General features: G+C 44.3%; 1 protein-coding gene across 1 annotated transcript; it reads right to left on the bottom strand.

Moving 5' to 3' along the window:
• Positions 1–277: 277 nt before the first annotated feature.
• On the bottom strand, positions 278–20,111 carry LOC119418734 (mitogen-activated protein kinase kinase kinase 7-like). Its single transcript, XM_037686068.1, has 5 exons — positions 20,019–20,111; positions 19,819–19,929; positions 845–910; positions 717–762; positions 278–300 (listed from the first exon to the last, which is right to left on the bottom strand). The coding sequence occupies exons 1-5, from the start codon at positions 20,109–20,111 to the stop codon at positions 278–280; spliced, it is 339 nt and encodes a 112-aa protein (XP_037541996.1).
• Between the last annotated feature and the right edge of the window lie 4,008 nt (positions 20,112–24,119).

Here is a 24,119-nt window from a genome sequence, read left to right as displayed (position 1 = left end):
ACTTCTGTTTATTTTTTCTATTGATTTGTCTGTATTTTCTTTTTTTTATGCTTTTTATTATTGTAGAACCTGCTGTGTGTTTACTTGTTCTACTGAAATTGTTCATGGTGTGAGGGGGAAAATGGAAGAAAAGTCGGGATTTCTCTATATATGCTATAACTAAAAAATTTGTGTGTATTTGCTATAAAAACCTCAATAAATATATCTTACAAAAAAAAAAAGAAAATAAGAAATTTAACATTTTTAAATTATTTCCTTAAAGTGTGTTGGTAAAATTTCAGCGGTCAGTATCTCTTGATCCTAAGGAGATCATATCTTCAAAATTAATTAATTAATGAATTTTAAATGTTAAAGATCCTGACACAAAATATAAAATTACTTTGAATTACTCTGCTGGACAGAGTAAAACCTACTGAGAACGCTTCTACAAGCATGTTCTCCATGCAGACTTCTCTGTGTGACAGAAATTATTACTGCGTTTAACTTCTTACTGGTTCCAAAGTCCAATAATTACTGTTAAATGCAGGCACACCAAGAAGACTGCAACTGGAGCAGCTCTACAGTCGAGCAGACAAACAACCGATCATGAAAACTGTGGACTCAACAAATATGCTCGTCGTGTGCAAAGTTGTACTCATTTTACCAAAAGCAAAGTGCAGCACAGGCCAACATCTTTAACACAATAAAGTGATTATGTGGGAAACATCTGGACTTACCGTTGTACAACGATCCACCTTCTGCATATTCCATCACTAGGCAGACCTGCAGAAGAAACAGGACCATAAAATAATCTCTACAGGACAAAGAGTGACGCTTCAGTCATTACATGAAAGTCCAAACTCACAGGACTTTTACAGGAGCCATACAGCTTCACAATGTTCGGGTGGTTTACACGGGAGAGCTGTCTGAGCTGCAAAAAGAGAACAGAAAATATGATGTAATCAGCTCAAGCATTCATTAGGACAACTAACAAGTGGAGTGGAAAACTGCTGTGTCAACAGTGAGTCAGCCATTTTTAGTGGTGTTTAAAATTTTACCTAACTTTTATTAATAGGCATCACACTATTGAGATCCACGTTTTCTTCCCTACATTTTTCGGCATCCAACTATGGTACTCCCACAGTTTTTGTGCTATTTCAACAAATCATAAATCAAAACGTTCAGCTGTTTCAGGACATGACTGCTATGACTGTTGGTATTGGTGCAACTTTAGCTTTTTGAGATATTTAGCCTTTTTCGCCATTTTCTTCCCCATTGAAAATGAATTGAGCTCATTTGACATCTTTCATAATTTTTGATCAGTTTACAACCTTTTACTACTACTTTCACATTTAGATCCGGTTAAACTTCTTTCAGCTTTCTTGTGAATTTATTTTTTTTAATCTACTACTTCAGCTAATTTCAATTGTTTTTTCAACTGTTTCGTGCCCCTTTCAGCTTTTTTCAGCTAAGTCCAACATTTTTGTGTTTCTGGTAACTATATACACTGTATACTGTAATTTCTGGACTACTGAGCACACCCAAGTATAAGTTGCGCCCACTAAGTCAGAGTCAGAGTCAGAGTCAGAGTTTCTTTATTGTCATTCGCACCTCATGTGGTACATGTGGTGGAGTGAAATTATGTACACAGGGTCCCAGTTACATCCAACAATAAAATGTATAAGAAAAACAGTAATAACATCTAAGATATGAACTAAGAAAAACATCAACTAAATATACACTAAGCACTCATAACATAAAACATTGAACATCAGCACAAACATGAACATGAGTCTGTGAGCAGATGTGCACGCATGAACACATCAACATTGAAACAGATCAGCAGCAACATGAAACAGATCAGCAGCAACATGATATGGTTTTTCACAGTGATTATTCTAGTTAGAGATTCATGAGTCTAACAGCTTCAGGGTAGAAGCTGTTCCTCAGTCTAGTGGTTCTACACTTAATGCTCCTCAACCTCCTTCCTGAGGGGAGTGGGGCAAAAAGTGTGTGTGCTGGGTGGGTGGGGTCCTTCATGATGCAGGTGGCCCTCTTCCTGCATCTGGAGGTGTAGATGTCTGTGATGGTGGGGAGACTGACTCCAACATCTTCTGTGCAGCCTTCACCACTCTCTGCAAAGCTTTTCTTTCTGCAGCTGTGCAGCCTCCATGCCACACGTTGATGCTGAAGCACAGGATGCTCTCCACTGCACACCTGTAGAAGGAAGTGAGGACTGAGCTTCCCAGACCAGCTCGTCTCAGCCGTCTGAGGAAGTAGAGTATCTGATGAGCTTTCTTCATCAGGCTGGTGGTGTTGTTGCTCCAGCTGAGGTTGTCATTCATGTGTACACCCAAGTACTTGTAGCTGGAGACCACTTCCACCGCAGATCCTCTTATGTTCAGGGGGGTGTAGGTGTTTTTGTTCCTTCTGAAGTCCACAATCATCTCCTTTGTCTTCTTCACATTGATGTGAAGGTTATTCTCTCTGCACCAGCTCTCCAGGTGTTCCACCTCTTGCCTGTAGCTGGACTCATCATTGTTTGTAATGCATCCCACCACCGCTGTATCATCTGCAAACTTTACAATGTGACAGCCTGGATGGGTAGCTGCACAATCATATGTGTGTCAAATGTAAACAATAATAATAATTTTGTACATAGGCTGCACTTGTGTATAAGCCGCGGGTGTCCATGTTGTACCATGAGACATTTACACAGAAAGATTTTTTAAACTTTTGATTAAATACATATCGATAACATACAAATACATACAGTATTGTTTTTTTTCTGAGCAGTGCCTGTAACACGGCTGGTTTAAAAAAAATACATATTCAGATTCAGTTTATTATTGCCATTGTCAATGAACATGATTCACAGACTAGGAACTTGCTTCGACATAAAGGTGCGAATAAAATATAAAAGATAAAAGAAAACATATGTACACCAACCAATACAATACAATACTCAGAAAAAACATGCAAATAAAAGTAGTGCAGTTAAAATACTGTGATAAAGTGACCAAAGCAGAGTTATAAAGTAAAGGATGAGGGTTCAAAAGTCCGGCGGCAGAGGGGAAGAAACTGTTCTTATGGCGGGAGGTTCTGGTCCGAATGGAACAAAGCCTCCTGCCTGAGGGGAGTGGTTCAAAGAGTTCATATGCAGAGTGAGAAGGCTCAGCTGTAATCCGATCTGTTCGCCCCACAGTCCTGGAAACATACAGGTCATGGAGAGATGGGAGGTTACAGGTTACAACCTTCACCGCAGAGCGCACAACGCGCTGCAGTCTGTGTCTGTCCCTGGCAGTGGCCCCGGCGTACCACACCATGATGGAAGAGCAGTGGATGGACTTGATGATGGCCGTGTAGAATTGCACCATCAGCTTGGCCGGCAGCTTGTCTTTCCTCAGCTGTCGCAGGAAGTACATCCTCTGTTGAGCCTTCTTGATGAGGGAGCCCTCCTGTAGGCAGACTCATCACCATCCGAGATGAGCCCGATGAGGGTGGTGTCGTCTGCAAACTTAATAAGTTTTACAGAGTCATGGCTGGAGGAGCAACAGTTGTACAGGGAGAAGAGCAGAGGGGAAAGTACACAGCCCTGTGGAGATCATGTGCTTAAAGTCCGAGTGTCCGAGACAACTTTCCCAGCTGCACACACCGACTCCGATCTGTTAGGAAGTCTGTGATCCACCTGCAGGTGGAGTCAGGTACATGGAGCAGAGAAACCTTGTGTCGGAGCAGAGCAGGAAAGATGGTGTTAAATGCAGAGCTGAAGTCCACAAACAGGATCCTAGCGTAGGTTCCTGGGGAGTCCAGATGCTGCAGGGTTAAGTGAAGGGCCAGGTTTATGGCATCATCTACAGACCAGTTGACTCTGTAGGCCAGAGGTGTCAAACTCCAGGCTTCGAGGGCCGGTGTCCTGCAACTTTTAGATGTTCCGCTGGTCCAAAACACCTGAATCATATGACTGAATTAGCTTCTCAGTGCAGTCAAGTTATCCAAAGTCCTGCTAATGACCTCTTTATTTGAGTCAGCTGTGTGGCATCAGAGACGTCTAAAAGTTGCAGGTCTCCAGCCCTCGAGGCCTGAAGTTTGACACCTGTTTATTAAAAATGGTTCAAATTCCGGTCCGGGGGCCTTTCTGGGTGGAGTTTGCATGTTCTCTCCGTGCATGCGTGGGTTTTCTCCGGGTACTCCAGTTTCCTCCCACAGACCAAAAACATGCATGTTAGACTGATGGTAACTCTAAATTGTCCCTAGGTGTGAGTGAGAGAATGGTTGTTTGTCTCGTTTGTCTCTATGTGTCCCTGTGATGGACCGTAGACCTGTCCAGGGTGTACTCCGCCCCTCGCACAGTGATTGCCGGACATGGGCACCAGCAACCACCCGTGACCCAAAATGGAAGAAGCGGGTAAAGAAAATGGATGGATTTATACAAGTAGTCTCAGGTTAGGTGCTTAGGGGGTTTTTTTTCATTTAGCCTTTATTTATCCAGGTAGTCTCAGTGAGTCACGAGAACTCATTTTCAAGAGAGACCTGTTTAGGGAGCAGATGGTGGGAGTTAAGGGCCTTGCTCAGGGGCCCAGAGTGGGGCGAATGAGGGTGGAGGGAGGTGTGGGTGTTTCACCTTTTCCACCCACATTTTGATGTTGACGGTACCGGGAGTTGAACCTGCGACTTTCCGATCACAAGCCCATCTTCTAACCTCTGCGCCACCACTCCCCCATATATAATATCGTGATATTTCAGAGCATTCTGACGATAAGGATAAATTTTGTGATATAACAACAAATAAAATCATAGTTATTCATTTGACAAAATGAACTTGTTGCTTTGCAGTATTATATAATAACAAAAAACAAGGGTTAATTTTACCGCAATTACTTTAAAGTATTCAGTCTTAAAGCATAAAAATAATAAATAAAAATGATCCTTCTGTTATTTAGATTGAAAAAGTCTCCACAAAATATAGAACAAAATCCACCACAAAAACTAAAGTGCCGGTGCAGTTCCAAAAAAACAAACAAAAAAAAATACTTAAATAAAATTAAAACTTAAGAGCTGCATAAATGTAACCTACAAGAAAAAAATATGTTGCCTTTAAATGAGCTATAACTTCAAAAACTTGTGACAAATGCTGAAAACAAATGAAATGCTTCCTGAAAGGACAGCTGAGCAGAACAGACAATTTCCTGATCCTCAGGAAAGCAGCTGCTCTCGAGGTTTGAGCTGCACCGTTCCCAGTATCTGTTAATATAGTGCACAGTCAGACTCAGGTCATGCTCCACAGTCAGACTTGACCATAAATCGGTGGTCGATACATTCAGTGTTTCCCCTGCCATGATACAAGCAGTGTGCACCAGCCCTAGTGGCGCTGCACCAAGAACTACTGAAAGAAACGACAAAAACCTCTGAAGACACTTCTTCTTCTGGAAATAAAAACAAAAACAGAGTGGTGTCCAATTTTATTGGTTTTAGGAGTTCTATTTTGTCATTTTTCAACCATGGACTCGGCATGAGTGGAAGATGAGGCAGAAGACCATGGAGAATGTTGTTTTTCACACAAGACAGCTGACGGCTCCATATGAGGTCAGAGAAATGCGTGTTTGTTTGCCCTGCGCTGTACTCCACTTCCTGCTTGCGGAGCGGTGCCCGGTCTGCTTGCATTCACACTGTACTTGAACCGCGCTGGCATTTTCTTCTACCGGACAGAGACCTAGGTCTTTAGGCGGGCCAGAGTTCACCTTTTTGTTTCGTGCCAGAGTTCCATGGCGAGTTCACACCTCCCTAAACGAACCGGCCTTTCTAGGCAAACGGGCAGAGTTCAGGACAACATGGCTGGTGTGAATGCACCCTCATTGAGAGATATGGATTGAGCACCGGGGTGTGATGAGGCTAAATGTTTTGGTGGCAAGAAGCTCGTTAGCCCGTCAAAAAACAAAATTCCATAAATTAGCCGCAGCATTGTATAAGCCGCTGGGTTCAAAGTGTGTGGAAAATGCAGCGGCTTATAGTCGGGAAATTCCAGGCGCTAAGCGATACTAGCAATATGTTAATAATAAATAAATAATAAATACTTGAAATAGTAATAATAACAATAATAATAATATATACCATAATTCTCAGACTGCAAAGTGCACCTGTGTATAAGCCGCACATATGAAATAAGAAAAATCATTAATTTATACATAAATGAGACGCACTGGCTGTGAAGCCACAGTTATCCGTTGTAAAGTGAATGCCCAGCTCATTCTGTTCTTGTTGTAGTACAAGAATCAGCCACTTGGTGGCGCTCACAGACTATGGCCTGCTTTCAACATGCATGAAGCTTGAATGGTGAACCTAAATATACATAAAGCTTCAGTATGAGACTCATGGTGACAACCATTATGCCTTCAAAATGAACAAAATACCGGTAAATATCTACCGGTAAGCATAATCACTGGACATTAAAGTGCCAAACACCTTCGTAACTGAAATTATTTAAAAATTATATACCGGGAAATGTTACCCAGAAGTCTTAACGGGGTCATGTCTTGACTGACTGACTGCTTTAAAATAAAATCTTGACTTCGCTGCGCTCACATTGGGGTGGAAGTGGGAACAGACCCTCTTGCTGTCTCTGCTATGTTTAATGTTCGGATGAGAGCTTAAAATGACGTAGATCTCTGTATTTAAACACACATGTACTCTACACAGAAAGATGTCACACAGAAATAATTGTAAAACTTTTATTGAAATATGTGCAGACTTGACTGCTTAGAGCACTTCTGCTCAGCTGAGCTCACATCTTGAACAACTGGATGAGACAGCTTTAACACGATTAATAAAATAATTAAAAAGCACCGATGGTCGACCAGAGTCACTCATCGCTCTGTTCTCCGTCCTCTGTGCACTGAAACCTCTTCTTCAGTGTCAGAACTGAAGAGGCTCAAAAAGACGTTATCACACTCTGGCTCCTTGTCACTCCCTCGTGCTGTCCGCATCATCCCGCAGCATCCAGCCAAACTCTGTGCTGTGCACGAGCCGTAAAATACAATAATTTAACTGAAGAATCTGAAGATTTTAGCGCCTTTTTTAACCTTTGTTTACTTTAAACTGGAAGACTCATTAATGCACGTGTATCTTGGAGGAGGGGTCAATGACAGCATCTCATTGGTCATTAAGGTTACACTTCTGGTCACATGATGACAGAGTAGGTGGAGTTATGGTAGTTGATTTTGAAGTTCATCACTTCTGTCAAAACATTTACATTTTGACCGATTGTATTTTAAAGATGGATAGCAATTTAAAAAAAATGTATATTATGTATCTGTATTTAGATAGATAAATGTATAGGAATTAATATGTAGTACTTTTCTGTTTTTAAATTTAATGAAAGACAAGCCTTTAAAATTTAAGAACAAATTTAACCTAATTGTTTTCAAGTCTGTATCTTATTGTAAAAGCAGTTTCAAAGATTACAGCACAGTGTGATGTTTTGCTATTTTAACATGAACCCTGTGCACATCTGTAAATAATAAAAGTGAAGATATTTTTAATACATCTTTATTGTAAAAAATCTATACTAAAATGAAAAACACATGGGTTTAAAGCAGGCAGGAAGGCAGTAAGGTAGGATTATGAATCAGGTTTATAAGTTACAGCTCATGAGGTACTCCATTAGAGCAGGACATCTCTTCCACAACATCGTGTGACAAAACCTTCAGGGTGTTCTTCTTCTTCTAATACGTTTAGTGGTGGCTAGAAAATAAGTTAAGGGAGCACTACCGCATGGAGTTTGTTCCTCACATCGGGCCAAAACACAGTTTTACTGGAGAGTGCAATTAAAAACAAATGGCACTCTACCTTCCATAACTGGTGGACATTTTTTTTTTTTTTTTTTTTCATTTAGCCTTTATTTATCCAGGTTAGTCTCATTGAGCCACGAGAACTCATTTTCAAGAGAGACCTGTTTAGGGAGCACATGGTGGGGGTTAAGGGCCTTGCTCATGGGCCCAGAGTGGGGCGAATGAGGGTGGGGGCAAGTGTGGGTGTTTCACCTACCCCACCCACAACTTTGATGTTGTCGGGGCCGGGGCGTGAACCGGCGATCTTCGGATCACAAGCCCACCTCTCTAACCTCTGCGCCACCACTCCCCATTAACCATTTCTCCTCCTACTCTGACTGACAACCCCCCCCCCCCCCACACATGGGAACACTGGTTCTGGCTCGCAGAAACTGGTTGATGAGTGTTATTTGACTGAGTTTGTAGCACCTCCTCAGACTGAAGAAGTCTTTTGAATAAAAGACAAAACATTTCAACAAAGACCTGACTGAACCTGGTTACATTTATCTACCTGGATTATTGAGCAGCATCAGGAGATCAACTGTTCATGATGCTCCTGATTTAAAAAGGTTGATTCTTGTAACATTTCAGAAAAAACATGTATATTTTTGAATTTGTTGTTAATCTGTTATGATTGCAGTTTTGGGTTTGAATGATTTTTTTTCTCTAAAATAAACTAAAAACATAAGCTTTGGTTTCATATTTGATATGTTCACGTTATTAGAAATACTTAAATTGTTAGAACACTGTGCCTTTTTAATGTATTGAACATTTTTATATAAAACAGTACCTTAAAAATGTTCTAAACATCTTTAAATCATAATTTAATTTTGCACATACTAATGAGATTAATTGAGATTAATCACAAAAATATTTGAGATTTATCATGATTAAAAATTGTAATCTTTGCCCACCACATATATAAATAAATAAATAAAAAACTGAAAAGTGGGGCGTGCAATATTATTGGGCCTCTTTACTTTCAGTGCAGCAAACTCACTCCAGAAGTTCAGTGAGGATCTATGAATGATCCAATGTTGTCCCAAATGACTGATGATAATAAATAGAATCCACCTGTGTGTAATCAAGTCTCTGTATAAATGCACCTGCTCTGTGATAGTCTCAGGGTTCTGTTCAAAGTGCAGAGAGCATCATGAAGACCAAGGAACACACCAGGCAGGTCCGAGATACTGTTGTGGAGAAGTTTAAAGCCGGATTTGGATACAAAAAGATTTCCCAAGCTTTAAACATCCCAAGGAGCACTGTGCAAGCAATCATATTGAAATGGAAGGAGTATGAGACCACTGCAAATCTACCAAGACCCGGCCGTCCCTCTAAACTTTCACCTGGAACAAGGAGAAGACTGATCAGAGATGCAGCCAAGAGGCCCATGATCACTCTGGATGAACTGCAGAGATCTACAGCTGAGGTGGGAGAGTCTGTCCATAGGACAACAATCAGTCGTACACTGCACAAATCTGGCCTTTACGGAAGAGTGGCAAGAAGAAAGACATTTCTCAAAGATATCCATAAAAAGTGTTGTTTAAAGTTTGTCACCTGGGAGACACCAAACATGTGGAAGAAGGTGCTCTGGTCACATGAAACCAAAATCCAACTGTTTGGCCACAATGCAAAACGATATGTTAGGCGTAAAAGCAACACAGCTCATCACCCTGAACACACCATCCCCACTGTCAAACATGGTGGTGGCAGCATCATGGTTTGGGCCTGCTTTTCATCAGCAGGGACAGGGAAGATGGTCAGAATTGATGGGAAGATGGATGGGGCCAAATACAGGACCATTCTGGAAGAAAATCTGTTTGAGTCTGCAAGAGACCTGAGACTGGGACAGAGATTTATCTTCCAACAAGACAATGATCCAAAACATAAAGCCACATCTACAATGGAATGGTTCACAAATAAACTTATCCAGGTGTTGGAATGGCCAAGTCAAAGTCCAGACCTGAATCCAATGGAGAATCTGTGGAAAGAGCTGAAGACTGCTGTTCACAAACGCTCTCCATCCAACCTCACTGAGCTCGAGCTGTTTTGCAAAGAAGAATGGGCAGAACTTCAGTGTCTCCATATTCAAAACTGATGGAGACAAACCCCAAGAGACTTGAGCTGGAACTGCAGCAACAGGCGGCGCTACAAAGTATTAACGCAAGGGGGCCGAGTAATATTGCACGCCCCACTTTTCAGTTTATTATTTGTTGAATATGTTTGACACATCCAATAAATTTCATTCCACTGCACGATTGTGTCCCACTTGTTGTTGATCCTTCACAAAAAATTAATTTTTATATCTTTATGTTTGAAGCCTGAAATGTGGCAAAAGGTTGAAAAGTTCAAGGGGTTCGAATACTTTTGCAAGGCACTGTATCTGATGCTCTAATCCAGGTCTGGGAAGAGGTCCCTCAGGAGAACATCTGCCGTCTCATCGTGTCCAGGTGTTGTTCGGAGGTCACACACACACTGAGCCTCATTCAGACTTGTCTTGAAGAATATTCACTGATGCTGAATCAGCCTGTCATGTTATTTTCCACTTTCATATTGAGCATGAATCCAAATCCAGAGCTCCATGAAGTAATAATTTTGATTTACATTGATGATTTTTGTTATTTTCTTCTCAATTAATTCCACTGTGCTAATAATAAAGTTTGTCAATGAGAATATTTAATTAATTGAGGTCTAGGATGTTATTTTAGTGTCCCTAAGGCTGAGCGATATGAACCAAAATTAATATCTCGATATTTTAAGAAAAATTACAATATACGATATATATATCTCAATATTTTTTCTTACCATAAATAATAAAAATGTATTTCTGAGTCAAAGCTTTGTCCCATTTGTCACACAGGCACATTTATTAACAAACCACTATAACTGTACAAAATCAATGTCTAAAAAATAAACTATTAGTTTGTTTTTAGACCTTTTTTAACATATATTAAATAATAATCGTCTCCAGCTGCACCGCCTTCACTGTGTTAGTGAACTGCAGCAGTGAGAGCTGCTTGTGAGGGGGAGGCTGTGTGAAGTTGGCTGCGCAGACGGGCAGAAAAAGAACTATTGTCCTCAGACTTTCACGTCTTACAGCGAGAGGAGGTAGCGCCACATTAATAAAACAGCAGCTCATCATATCACTAAAGATCTTTAGCGGCTAACAGCCGTCTTGTTAGACGCTCAGGACCACGTCTTTAGCAATATGACAAGATACTGTTCTATTTCATATAGGCTTCGCCCTTTAAGGCTGTCGTTGTTGGGTTTATCCCGTTATGCAGAGCATAAGCACTGAAAAAATTTAGTCCACGCCCACCTGCTGTGTGGGCCCCACCCGGTCCGTATAAATTACGTTAAGAGCGGGAAATCGGCTCCCATTTTTTCTTCAGCAAGCTAATATAGCACTGTCAGAAGAACAAAGAGGATAAATTGTGTAAATGACCAACCTTTGTGAAGGATGCTTGGCCCGGCAGTCGACCTCCGGTCGTCCGGTGAGTTCTCCTCCCCGAGGAGAAGATGACGAGCAGTCTTATTCCAAGGTAAGCATCGGGGAACATTTCCCAGTGACAGGTCACTACACGCTGGACAACGCCATCTTGTATTTTTTCCTCTTATCGCCGACCCTCGGGGCGAACCGGATGGTTCCTCCGGGGCAAGGCGTGCTCAGCTGCAGCCCCCGCTGCTCATTCCCTCCTGGGGAGCGTAGTGTAGGTGGAGGGGGGCTGAGTGAATGCTCACCCCATCCCACCTCGTTTCGCATCGGCGATCACACCGCTCCCGGCCGACAGCGCCCTCACGGTTGCCCGGCGGAACCCAGGAGGAGGCTGACATGAAGGGACCCCTTTTTTCTACGTCCCACGCCTTTTCCCGCCAGTTCGGATGATCGGCGGGAAGGTTGTTTTTCACTGGGCTCCACTGTGGCTCACCGTCTTGATCCATACGGCCTCGCGTTCCAACAGGACGTTCGACGGGCGAGGCCACAGACGGTTCTTTCCTGGTAGATTGGAGGAGTCGGTCCCCAGTCCGCTCCCATCACCAGAGTTGAGGGATTCACCGAGCGGGGCTATTCCTCGGTAACCCCCCTGGAGCCAAGCCTCGCGGAAGCTTTCGGAGCGAAGCTGCCCAGGTCGGAGCAGCGTCCCGTCCCTCCGGAGGAACACGAACCAGACGGTGACCACGCTCTCCAATCGAGCCCACCGATGTGTTTTTCAGGCAGCCGCAGTTAGCAACAACGTGCGCTGCTAGCATATAGCATGTCCAAGGGACTGAAGGCCGCAGACCTGCCTTGGAGACAAAGAACTCCCTCTGTAAGGCAGCTGACGCCAGCTCAACATGTGTGCCTCTCCTACGGTTTGCCTGTCGAGGACTGCAGCGTGGATGACGATGATCCAACGATCCACCTGGCTTCGTTACTCCCCTCCCTGCCGGAGAAACTGCACAAGACCTGATGAAGCCCATCGCGGACGCGCTGTTCAGAGCAGCTTCAAACCATGCTGGCGAATTGAAGCAGTCGGAGGAGGTGCCAGAGGCTGTGTGCCACCTCATCAAGCCGCGCGGCCCATCCCGGCCCGCTGGAGGGACCGTCGCGAGCAAGCTTCGACTCTTCCACGGCCGCGGATCTCGCTGAGTTCCACCACCAGCCCCGCCCGTCAGAATCCAGCCCTCTTCATTCCGGCAACCTGCAGCTCAGCGTTTCCCCAGAGTTCGCCTGCAAGACAGCGCTCTGGGCAAACAATCGCAGAGCTCATGAGAGAGAAGTTTCTCAAAATGACGGTCTCCGGAGGGTGTGTGTAAAAGTGACACGAAAGTTGAAATAAATCATCATTTAATGATCAAAGTGTCTGTTATTTAGCCAGTCTGTAAGCTCGGATGAGCTCACAGCGGCCGCACACATAAAGAGCCGGTGTCCTTAATAAGGTTTTTTAAACTCACCGCTCCAAGACATTACTAGTCGCTTACACGGCACGATGGTAAGTGAAAATAACTCGTTATAATCCCGAGCTGCACGATTCTCACTCAAGCGGTGTCAACTCGCACTCGTGGGATGAAACAGCCTCCACACATGAGCCGGTGTCCTTAATTAAAGGTTTTTTAACTCACCGCCGCTCTAGACATGACGAGTCGATCACAAGGATGAAACAGCCTCCATCCAACGGCGCTGCGTTGATGCTGGCGCACACACACAGCTGCCCGGCGCTAACCGGCTCACATCGGTATAAATGTGGTCCGCAGGCTGGTTCGGGTGGAGGTCCTTCTCTCTCACAAGAAGCGACACCCGTCTCAACGAATCAAACACGGGCAGCCGTCACCCACCGCGTCTCAGCGTTCGAGAGCTCACGGCAGCATAAACGTGAAGCAGCTGAACGAACCCGGTGATGAGTCCCGCCTCCCTCCAGCGCGCGCCCCTCCAGCGAGAGTGGCGCACGTCCCTCCAGAGAAAAACGTGTGCTCCCACGGGGCTAGCAGCCTTCACTCCAACAGCGCGGCATAAATGAAGTCACGCCCTCCGCCTCTCAACGTTCGCACAGCGACGTCAAGCCTCGCCTTGGATCACACAGAAAACATTCCCGCGACGCATGACGGCGGTTGAGGGGCGGACTGCTGACAGCCGCACAAAACGTGACACATCACTTAACGCACGTTCACCCTACGAACGTTACGTAGAGTGGCTAAAACATGCTCGCCGTTTTTCAGATGGATGGACAAGGTTTTATGCAAATGGTTACAAGTTACAGTTTGCAACCCGAACCCCTCCATTCAGAGGAGTTATAAAAACGGTCCTGTCATCATCAGACTAAATCTCATCCCTAAATGCAGAAGTCCAAGTGTTTCTGATAAAAGTAATCTACAGAGTCCCCCAACGGAGAGAAAACACGGGGTTTTTACTCACGGATCAGAGGGATGAGACCGTTTTTTGGATCTGTTGTACAACATCCAGAGAACGCATACCGATCATCCTAAAACACAGAGACGAGAGTTTTTGTTTTACCTGGATGATCTGCTGCTCCTGTCACTCCAGACAGGAGGCGCTGATGCAGGATCAGGTGTTGACATCACACCTGTTAAATCTGGGCTTCGCCATAAATTGGAAGGAAGTTCGATTTTCCCGACCCAGACATTTGTTTATCTGGGAGTGGAATTAAATTCAACCACCATGAAAGCTCGTTTATCACAAACGAGATTCGACACTTTTAAAAGTCAACTCCGCAACGTAAGACCTGGCAAGTGATAACAGCTGTCTCCGTCATGAAGCTGTTGGGAATGATGTCACTCACACAGTGGTTCCGCTGGTTTGTTACACATGAGACGCCTCCAGAGGTGGTTTTGCACGTCTGCATGTGGATCCAGTAAAACAAAACGACGGATGATCATTGTCCCTTCCTCTGTGAGAGCAGACCTCCGACTCTGGGGAAACACCCTGGTTCTGTCAGAGGGAGTCCCCGTCAGCAGACCCACGTCATACGTGTCAGTCTTCACGGACGCGTCGCTGTCAGGCTGGGGGGGGACATGCCTATCCCAAGCAGTAGGGGCGCTGTGGCCCCACCACACATCAGCCCACATCAATGTTTTGGAGTGTCGCACAGTGCTGAATGTGATTCAACACTTTGCTCCCGTGCTACAGAATCAACACGTGTTGATTCACACAGACAACATGGTGACTGCTGCGTACATAACCATCAAGGGGTGTGCGTTCAGCCCAGATGTTACACGTTGCGCGAAAGCTACTGTGTTGGGCTCATCAAACCTGCTCTCCATTAGAGCGGTTTACATATCCGGTTTCTGAACAGAGGGGCAGATGTGATGTCCAGGGGCGGCCCACGTCACGTGGACCGGACCCTCCATCCAGATCTGATGTTTTCAGACGTGGCAAAAGTTGGCAAAGCAGCTGTGGACCTGTTTGCGACGCGAGAGAACGCTCAGTGTCAACTATGGTTTTCCCTGAGCCCGCGAGACGATCCATCACTGGGGATGGATGCATTTGCTCACAGCCCGTGGCCCAAAACGCTTTTGTACGGTTTTTTTTCCCCCCACCTCCTCTGTTTTTACGGTTCCTGAACCGAGTTCAGGAGGAGGGATTGACAGCTCTCCTGGTGGCTCCCGAGCGTGTGAACGCACCATGGTTCCCAGGCCTGCAACGTCTGTTGTCGGGTCGCCGTGGAAACTGCCGTGGAGGGAGGATGCTCTCCTTCAGGCAGGAGGAGCGATCAGGAGTTACCCAGAAATAGGTCAGCACCTGTGGGTCTGACCGCTGAGCGGTCCCACTTAGAGAGGATGGGTCTCCCTCAGGAGATAGTGTGCACAATTCAAGATTCACGTGCTGCATCTACCACAGTTCTGTACACATCAAAGGGGACGGCTTTTCAGCGCTGGTGTACAGAGAAAGGTTCAGAGGCCACCTCATGCCTTTTAGGCGGCGTGTTGTCTTTCTACAACAGCTGATGGATAGGAAGTTGGCATTCAGTACGTTTTAACGTACGTTGCAGTCATCTCTTCCTGCCACGAAGGTTTCGGAGACAGAACAGCTTTTAATCACCCGCTGATGAAGCGTTTCTCTAAAAGGTGTTCAGAGACGCAGGCCTGCTTCACGTCCACTTGCTCCACAGTGGGATTTAACGCTGGTCCTGCGAGCCCTGATCAAAGCTCCAATTGAGCCTCTGGATCAGGTTTTCACTTAAAATTCTTGTCTCTTAAAACAGCCCTGCTGCTGGCTTTAACACCCGCTAAGAGGGTAAGTAATTTATCTGCCCTCTCTGTTGCTTCGTCATGCCTTAGAATTTAGGCTGACGGGCAGCTCAGCTGATTTAAGACCAAACCCAGCTTTTATGCCTAAAACATCACGAGCTCTTTTAAATCAAGTATGATACCGTTGGAGGGGTTTCTTTCCCCCCCACAGATCAGAAGAGGAAGCATTTCTTCATCTTCTCTGCCCGGTGCGGGCGTTGACGTGTTACATAGCGCACACAGCTGCAATGCGTTTCAAACTCAACAATTGTTTGTGCATTATAGAGATGCTTCTGCAGGTCGCCCGTTATCCATCCAGCGCTTGTCACACTGGCTGTGTGAGGCCTTTTCTGAAGCCTACAGAGCATCAGATTTAGAGCCTCCTGCCAACCTCAAAGCACACTCGACCAGGGGTATCGCATCTTCGACTGTTCTGCATAATGGTATGTCAATGCAGGACATTTGCACTGCGGCTGCATGGTCAACACCCTGCTCATTTATTCGCTTTTACCTACGTGATGTAACGGCTTGTTCCATGACACATTCTGTCCTTAGTGCTCTAACAGAATGAATATTGTTGTTCTCATGGAACTCTGTTTAAGCTCACTTCTGTCTGCATGCATTACAGTGTGAGATGTTGTTATCAGTCACAAGTCGTGTCTGTGATTTTGGTTCTATTGTCACTAATCAGTTCATGATTATTGCTACCAATCAGTTCATTTGATCAATAATCAATTCATGGATATTAATCTGTTCATACTGTTCAGCCATGAACCAGTTGGTTCATGCCCCCCCTCTTTTCAACTTCTTCTTCCCGTTGAAAGTTTTCCGGGGCGTTCATGCTTTGTCAGAACGCATAGTTACACAACATGCGTCTGTGCATGGCACATAATTACGCGATGCGTAGTTATGCACACGGGGAGCTGAGTGACAAGACGTTTTTTGGGCAAGCTTCCGCTTCTTACTGTGTTCGAATGGACCCAGTAAGGCGAGGACCACATCCGCTTCGCCCTTAACCCATCAGCGACAGCCTTAAAGGGCTACGCCTATATTCATAGAATCTGGGGTTACAGTACGTAACCAACGTTTTATTCACGTCACCTCTCATAAGGCACAGCACTTGTAAAAGAGTTTTGTACCGTAGTTTGGAAGGAAACTTCACAGCCGGAGCTGCAGCACTGAGTTTAACACACGCTTCATACTCCATTACAGCGCTGCTTCAAATGGGGAAAAGGTTTGATGTGCTCGAACATTTTCGTCGGGACTTATTTTCGTAATTTTTCTGTTGCACAGCTGACAAATTAAATCTGAACCATCTCCAAATAACAGAGCCATCATTTTTTTCCTGCTCACCAGTTCTGCAACTTCCTCTCTCCATTCTGTGACGAACTGTGGCTGCTACATGCCACAGGCAGCCACTCCACCTGGAGAGGAGCAGGGAGCGGGGGGAGCGCCCGGGTAGGGGCTGGGTCTGCAGTGAGAGGAGGGGGGCCATGTGGGAGAAGAAAGAACAGCAGAGCTGGTGGATTTTCATTTTAGAACTATATAGTTTAAATCGAAATAATGTCAATTTATATCGCAAATAAAATTACATTGATATTTTTAAAATATCGAGATATCTCCCAGCCCTAGTGTTCCCTTTAATTTTGTGAGCAGTGAACTTTGTCTAATTTGTTTAACTAGGTTCTCTTTATCTAATTTTAGGACTTGTGTGAAAATCAGATGATGTTTAAGGTCACATTGGTGCAGAAATATAGAAAATCCTAAAGGCTTCACAAACGTTCAAGCACCGCTGTAGCTCTCAGAATGGTTCTACCCGACAAATATAATCCAGATTATCACACAGTCAAAACACCTTGTTATAGTTGAAATGCAGTGTAGAATTGAATTTTTCAGATATTTATGATAAACTACAAATACCTGAAACTGACTCTCTCACAGAGAGAACTAGATTTGTTTTTTTTTGTTTGTTTGGTTGTTTTATTTGGGGGGGGGGGGGGGGTAATGGAGCCACACATTTTTGTTATGATCTGGGCTTATATTTGTTGTTTAGTAATAATAATAAAGTGCTATGTGTTGTCATCATTGGATGTTCCCATACAATGGTGACACTGGTTCTCTGCATTTAACCCATCACCCTGGGGTACACCCAGGCGGAGCACTTCAGTGTTAATATGATCAGCTATAAGAACCGAAGCATCAAACACAGCCGCTCTCACTGTGAGGACACAAACAAGTTGCTCGCGCTCCTGCAACAGCATGCGCTCTCTCAGACCAGGAGTCTGGTCATGCGTGCAAATTGCACATGTCTGAACGATGATGATGACGACTCTCCAAACAAATTACCATTTATACAAACTTAAATACAAAAGGCCTGGGGAGGTCATGCACGGTGCAGGAGGAGGCAGTGGGAGCAACAGTATCAGTTCTACTAGTTTCCCTGGCTGATGTGAACTGGATACGAGCGAACACATACATTTAATAATTGATTACGTCTTCACCTTCGTAGAGGGCAGGTAGTTCCGTTAGGGCAAAGAGGTGTCCACCTTGGGAAATGGTACAGGAACACTGATTGGTGCTCTCACCTGCAGTCTGTCTCCAAGTTGGGAACACTGCGCACACCTGCCATGCATCACACAGCATGGCCTGACCTGCTCTTCTCTGACTGGGTAAAACTGTGGCTTTGATTCTCTTTATTTGATGAAAGCAGCATCAGTTTACCTTAATCCCAGTATCATCATTAGACTAGTTAGACTAGACTAGATTAGTTTTAACCAGACCAGAACACTCTTCTGTTTGCCTCCTCATTTTTACAGATGACAGAACTCTGTTGCAGCAATGTACAACTTTCATCGCTGTATCTTCTTCTTTCGGCTTTCCCTCTTCAGGGGTCACCACAGCGAATCATCCTCCTCCACCTCACTCTGTCCTCACTCCCAACTACCTCCATGTCCTCTCTAACTGCATCCATACAGTATATCTCCTCTTTTTCCAGGCAGCTGCATTTCTAACATCCTCCTTACGCAATGCATCATGGGTCGTAGAAATAAGTTGTATTTAATACTTTAGATATTACTCGGCACAGTTGGTAGAGTGCCACTGTGCCGAGTAATATCTCAGTGAGAAGGTTGCTGGATCAAATCCCAGCTAGGGAGTTTGCATGTTCTCTCCATGCATGTGTGGGTTTTCTCCAGGTCCAGTTTCCTCCCACAGACCAAAAACATGCATGTTAGGCTGACTGGTAACTCTAAATTGTTCCAAGGTGTGTTAGTGTGTGAATGGTTGTCTCGTTTGTCTTTATGGGGCTGTGATGGACTTGTGACCTGTCCAGGGTGTCCCCCGCCTCTCGCACAGCGACTGCGGGATATTAAATTCCAATTCAATTCAAAAATACTTTATTAATCCCAGAGGTAAATGAAATGTTGTAACTCATCATCCTGGTTTCACTAAAGAGTTGTTGTAGATGCTGATGGCTGTGGGCAGGAAGAATCTCTTGTAGCGTCTGTCTTGCAGTGGATCTGAAGAATCCTCTGACTGAAGACACTGTTGTTGTATGACAGTCTGTTGTTGTATGACAGACTGATGAAGAAGATGCTGAGGGTTGTCTATAATGTTCTTCATTTTATGAAGAATCCTTCTTTGAACAATCATCTCCAAAGGTTCTAGAGGAGTCCCCAGAACTGAGCCAGCCTTCTTTATGAGATTCTTGATCTTTTTTAAGCCACTTGCTCTAGGAAAGGGACTATATGGGGGAGTGGTGGCGCAGAGGTTAGAGAGGTGGGCTTGTGATCCGAAGATCGCCGGTTCACGCCCCGGCCCCGACAACATCAAAATTGTGGGTGGGGTAGGTGAAACACCAACACTTGCCCCCACCCTCATTCGCCCCACTCTGGGCCCATGAGCAAGGCCCTTAACCCCCACCATGTGCTCCCTAAACAGGTGGGGGTTAAGGGCCTTGCTCATGGGCCCAGAGTGGGGCGAATGAGGGTGGGGGCAAGTGTGGGTGTTTCACCTACCCCACCCACATTCGCCCCACTCTGGGCCCATGAGCAAGGCCCTTAACCCCCACCATGTGCTCCCTAAACAGGTCTCTCTTGAAAATGAGTTCTCGTGGCTCAATGAGACTAACCTGGATAAATAAAGGCTAAATGAAAAAAAAAAAAAAAAATATGAGCACCAGTGACTCCCGTGACCCGAAAAGGAAGAAGCGAGTAAAAGATAATGGATGGATGTTCTGTTACAGGATTCTCTCTCTCACACATTCACATAGAGGAAAAGACAAGAATACCTCAACAATAAAGGCCTTCCTCTCCGATTCGCTCTCGATGGTCTTGATTGCAACATCTTTGCCTTTCCATTTGGCTTTGCAGACAACCCCAAAAGCTCCTCTACCCACCACCTTCAAACAAAAAGGTTATTATTTATCAGAATAAATTGTGTCATCACAGCTGTGGTTGATTATGGCCATCTGGATGAGACTCAACCAACCTCTTCCACTTCAATGTCCTCATAAATGATTTCTTCAAATGGATACCCAGGTGGTGTTTCCAGCATGTCGGAGGAAGGTAACGTTTGAGACATTACTAGCTAAAGTTAGCTAGTAAATAATTCTGGGGGAAATAGAAAGTTAAAGTTGTTATTACAATTCAATTAACTATGAGGTTATAGTAAAAAATGCTTTTAACATAGAACAAAAACGCACAGCTGTATTGAGGCAAGTCATTACCAAAAAGGATAATTAACAAGCTTAATAAAACATATTAGCCACTTTAGATTAATTTTCCTTGGCGGGCTGTCAAACTCGGTGCTATTACCAGCAGCCGGGCTGAAACCAGCAGCCGGGCTGAAACCTGCAGCCGAGCTGAAACCTGCAGCCGAGCTGAAACAAGCAGCCGGGCTGAAACCTGCAGCCGAGCTGAAACCTGCAGCCGAGCTGAAACCTGCAGCCGAGCTGAAACCTGCAGCCGAGCTGAAACAAGCAGCCGGGCTGAAACCAGCAGCCGGGCTGAAACCTGCAGCCGAGCTGAAACCTGCAGCCGAGCTGAAACAAGCAGCCGAGCTGAAACCAGCAGCCGGGCTGAAACAAGCAGCCGAGCTGAAACCAGCAGCCGAGCTGAAACAAGCAGCCGAGCTGAAACCTGCAGCCGGGCTGAAACCTGCAGCCGGGCTGAAACCTGCAGCCGGGCTGAAACAAGCAGCCGGGCTGAAACCTGCAGCCGGGCTGAAACAAGCAGCCGGGCTGAAACCTGCAGCCGGGCTGAAACCAGCAGCCGGACTGAAACCAGCAGCCGGGCTGAAACCAGCAGCCGGGCTGAAACCAGCAGCCGGACTGAAACCAGCAGCCGGGCTGAAACCAGCAGCCGGGCTGAAACCAGCAGCCGGACTGACTCCTAAAGACAGTTCAGTGGAACACCGACTTATGAACGTACTCAAAACCGATACAGAAGCCTCGGAGCATTGAGGATGTTTTAATCTGACCGTCACGAGCACCACAGGTAGTTTCTAACAAAACAAGCGTAAATTACCAGGGCCTGTAGCTCACCTAGCCAGATTACGTTTAGCTTCTTAGCCGCTAGCTGACAAGCTACCAGGACTGTTCCGAGCTTCAACAAGCCAAGCCGCGCGATGTTTCCGTGGACATATTTCCTACTCTGTCTGTATGGGAAGCCGTAGAATTATGTCCATGTTTCGAAAACGTATTTTCCCATCCACTACAAAGACAGACATAACTTTTCTGAACTTATCTATCTGACTTCGCCAGACCGTTTCCCGACACACAGGAAATGTGTGCACCTTACAATTCCGTCCCCAGCAACACGAAAGAAAGTCTTCTTCATAGACTTAAAGCTTCTTATTATTATTTCTTTGTTTTTTCCCTCTTCTTCTTCTTTTATTTTTTTCTTTTCGTTATTTTGTTCCTCTCTCTTCTTCTTTTTATGTTTATATTAATACCCTGTATCTGGGGCCCTGATACAGGGTATTAATTCTTAATAAAATATGATTATAAAATTGAAAAGTTACCTATAAAGTTATCAAAATTTCACCAACAGGCTCTCCTGGCTTGGAAACTTGCCTACAAACACAACTTCTCTCCAACTACTACATTTGGAACAATGGGAATATTCTGTGTAATAATAAGTCACTTTACTATAAAAACTGGATGGATAATGGAATGATGCTGGTCCAACAGCTGTTAAATGATAGTGGAACCATTTTGTCATCCACTGGATTTCTGACCAGGTTTAACACACCTGTAACACCTAAAGAGCATGCTGTCGTTTGTGATGCTCTACCAAACTCCATGATGCAACTCTTCAAAGGAACAAACCTGATCGTTCATCTAGAGACCAGCTGAGAAGACCCATAATGCACAAACATGCTCCAACAAACTTATAAGATCATGTCTGCAGAACATTACTTTACCTCCTGGTAGATTTTTTTTGGTGCTCTACTTTTGGAGAAATTAAGTGGAAACAAGTTTGGTTGAATGGAGAAAAAAATTGCATAACAAATAAAGTTAAAGAGGTTTCATATAAAATCAATCATAATGTATACCCTGTTAAAGATTTAAACTTGATATTGACTACTCTTGTACATTTTGTGAACTACACATTGAAATAATCTCTCATTTATTCTATCAATGTAATCGCACAAAGACGTTCTGGACAGATGTACAACTCATACAACAGAAAATTGAACAAATAATTCAACTTGCAGAGAAACACATTATATTATGCTTCGACAATAACGATATGGACAAAGACTTGATCTACTTCATGCAACTTCTACTTCTCCTGGGAAAATTCCACTTTCACAAGAAAAAGGGGTCAAACTCCAAGTCAAGCATGACCAACTTCAGCAGAACTTTACTGATACAGCACCGCTGTTAAAGGACTGGAAAACAAAAAGCAATGAAAACCATCTCAGTTCTAGATAAAGTTAATGTGAACTTATCTATATAACCTGTAAATAGATTGGTTTGTAGCTTTAGACTTTTTTTTAATCTTTTGTACCATTTTATAATCATATTGTTCTTTTCTATACTTGTAAACTATTACTTTTGAACCTGCTAATATACCCCTGGCAGACACTTGTTTGTAAAATTGATAAAGTTTTGTAATTTAAAAAAAAGTTTATTGGCAAACTGAAAGTGTGCCACCAACTGGTATGGAGTGTACGGAGCCCCGGAGGGGACGTGGTTTTTTCTTCTTTTGCGCTCCCTTGCAATAGTTTTTGTGTTCCCTCGCAGTACTGTACTGCATGTAGTGTTATCTCACAGACAACAGCAACAATGGAACAGTATTTGAGGTTCATGCAGGAGTTTGTGACGGCGCTATATGAATAAAATAAACTGAATTGAATTGCATTTTGAAATCAGCTTTAAATATAAAGATATCCAGTGTGTGCTGCAGTGATAAAATTAGTTTTACGCTGAATATTTTACGTTCATGCTCCGTGGGTTCAGCGGTGGCTTCCTCGTTCGAGCCGATGCAGGCAGTCTGATTTCCTTCAGCTGCTCTCAGTCTGTCACTCCTCGAGGAGCGATGGTTCTCTTAGGGGCCGTCAACAAATTACTGTATTTTCAGAGTATTTGTCAAAGCAGGATTATGTATCATAACTAAAGTTTTCTCAGTATATTTCTGCATGGTAATAAATCATGAATTCTCACCATTTAAAATCCAAAAGAACAAGGTGTCACTTGCATTTCAAAAGTACTGTAACTTTCTTTTAAAGCATCAAAGTTCATGCTCAGTCATCCAGGTACAAAATACAGTAATGGTCAGTCAGGTCATCTGGACAGTTACTTTTTTGTGGAAAGACGTGGGGAAAACAGTTTACTGGGGACTCCTCAGACTGATGAAGCCCTCTGGAAGTGTGCGTTTAGTGTGTTTTTAATTAACGTTTTTCTTAGTTCATATCCTAGATCTTATTACTGTTTTTCTTTTACACACATTTTAATATTTTGTTGGATGTAACTGGGAGCCTGTGTGCACAATTTCGTTCCACCACATGCACCACATGTGGTGCGAATGACAAATAAAGAACCTTGAATCTTTGAATCCTTGAATGAACTTTGAGGCTTTAAAAGAAAGTTACAGTACTTTTGAAATGCAGTGACACCTTGTTCTTTTGGATTTTAAATGGTGAGAAAATTCATGATTTTCCTCCTCAAGGAGGAGAGAAGGACTCCGTGCAGGACCTCCGTGGGTAAATGTCACCATCTGTCCCTCCATCTCCGCCCCCACCCCCCACCCCGCCTCCTCCAGAAACTCCTCTCCTGAAAGGAGAGGAGTTTCAAAAGGAGCGTTTGAGCGAGCTAGTGTGGCGCACGTGCTGCAGCTGGAACATCCACTCCACAGACTGGCTCCGCCGGACTAAGGGCAACATCTTCTCTCTTGTATTTTTAATAAATAATAAAAATTAAAATGCACAATGACTTTGGACTTTTAGGGGCGTTGATTTGAGTTGCCGATCGGAGCAAACGGTTGCCGGAACACAGCCTGTCAAAGTAAGTGAGTTCCCGGATCTTGTTCCAGCAAGATCTGGCTCAAATTAACCCCAGGTCTGGCCTCAGGAGTGATACATATA

Source organism: Nematolebias whitei, chromosome 12 (genome assembly GCF_014905685.2).
Source record: "Nematolebias whitei isolate Nwh7 chromosome 12, NemWhi1, whole genome shotgun sequence".
Lineage (NCBI taxonomy): Eukaryota > Metazoa > Chordata > Actinopteri > Cyprinodontiformes > Rivulidae > Nematolebias > Nematolebias whitei.
The sequence above is the reverse complement of the archived record's forward strand: the minus strand, read 5'-3'. Positions and strand labels throughout refer to the sequence as shown.

Bases quoted from the DNA above. Each gene is read 5' to 3' on its own strand.
- LOC119418734 (XM_037686068.1), bottom strand. From the start codon at position 20,111: ATGTCTCAAACGTTACCTTCCTCCGACATGCTGGAAACACCACCTGGG. The intron at 19,930-20,018 runs GTTGGTTGAGTC...TTTTGTTTGAAG, and splicing joins AGGACATTGAAGTGGAAGAG to GTGGTGGGTAGAGGAGCTTT. The intron at 763-844 runs GTGAGTTTGGAC...TTTCTTCTGCAG, and splicing joins ATGGCTCCTGTAAAAGTCCT to GTCTGCCTAGTGATGGAATA.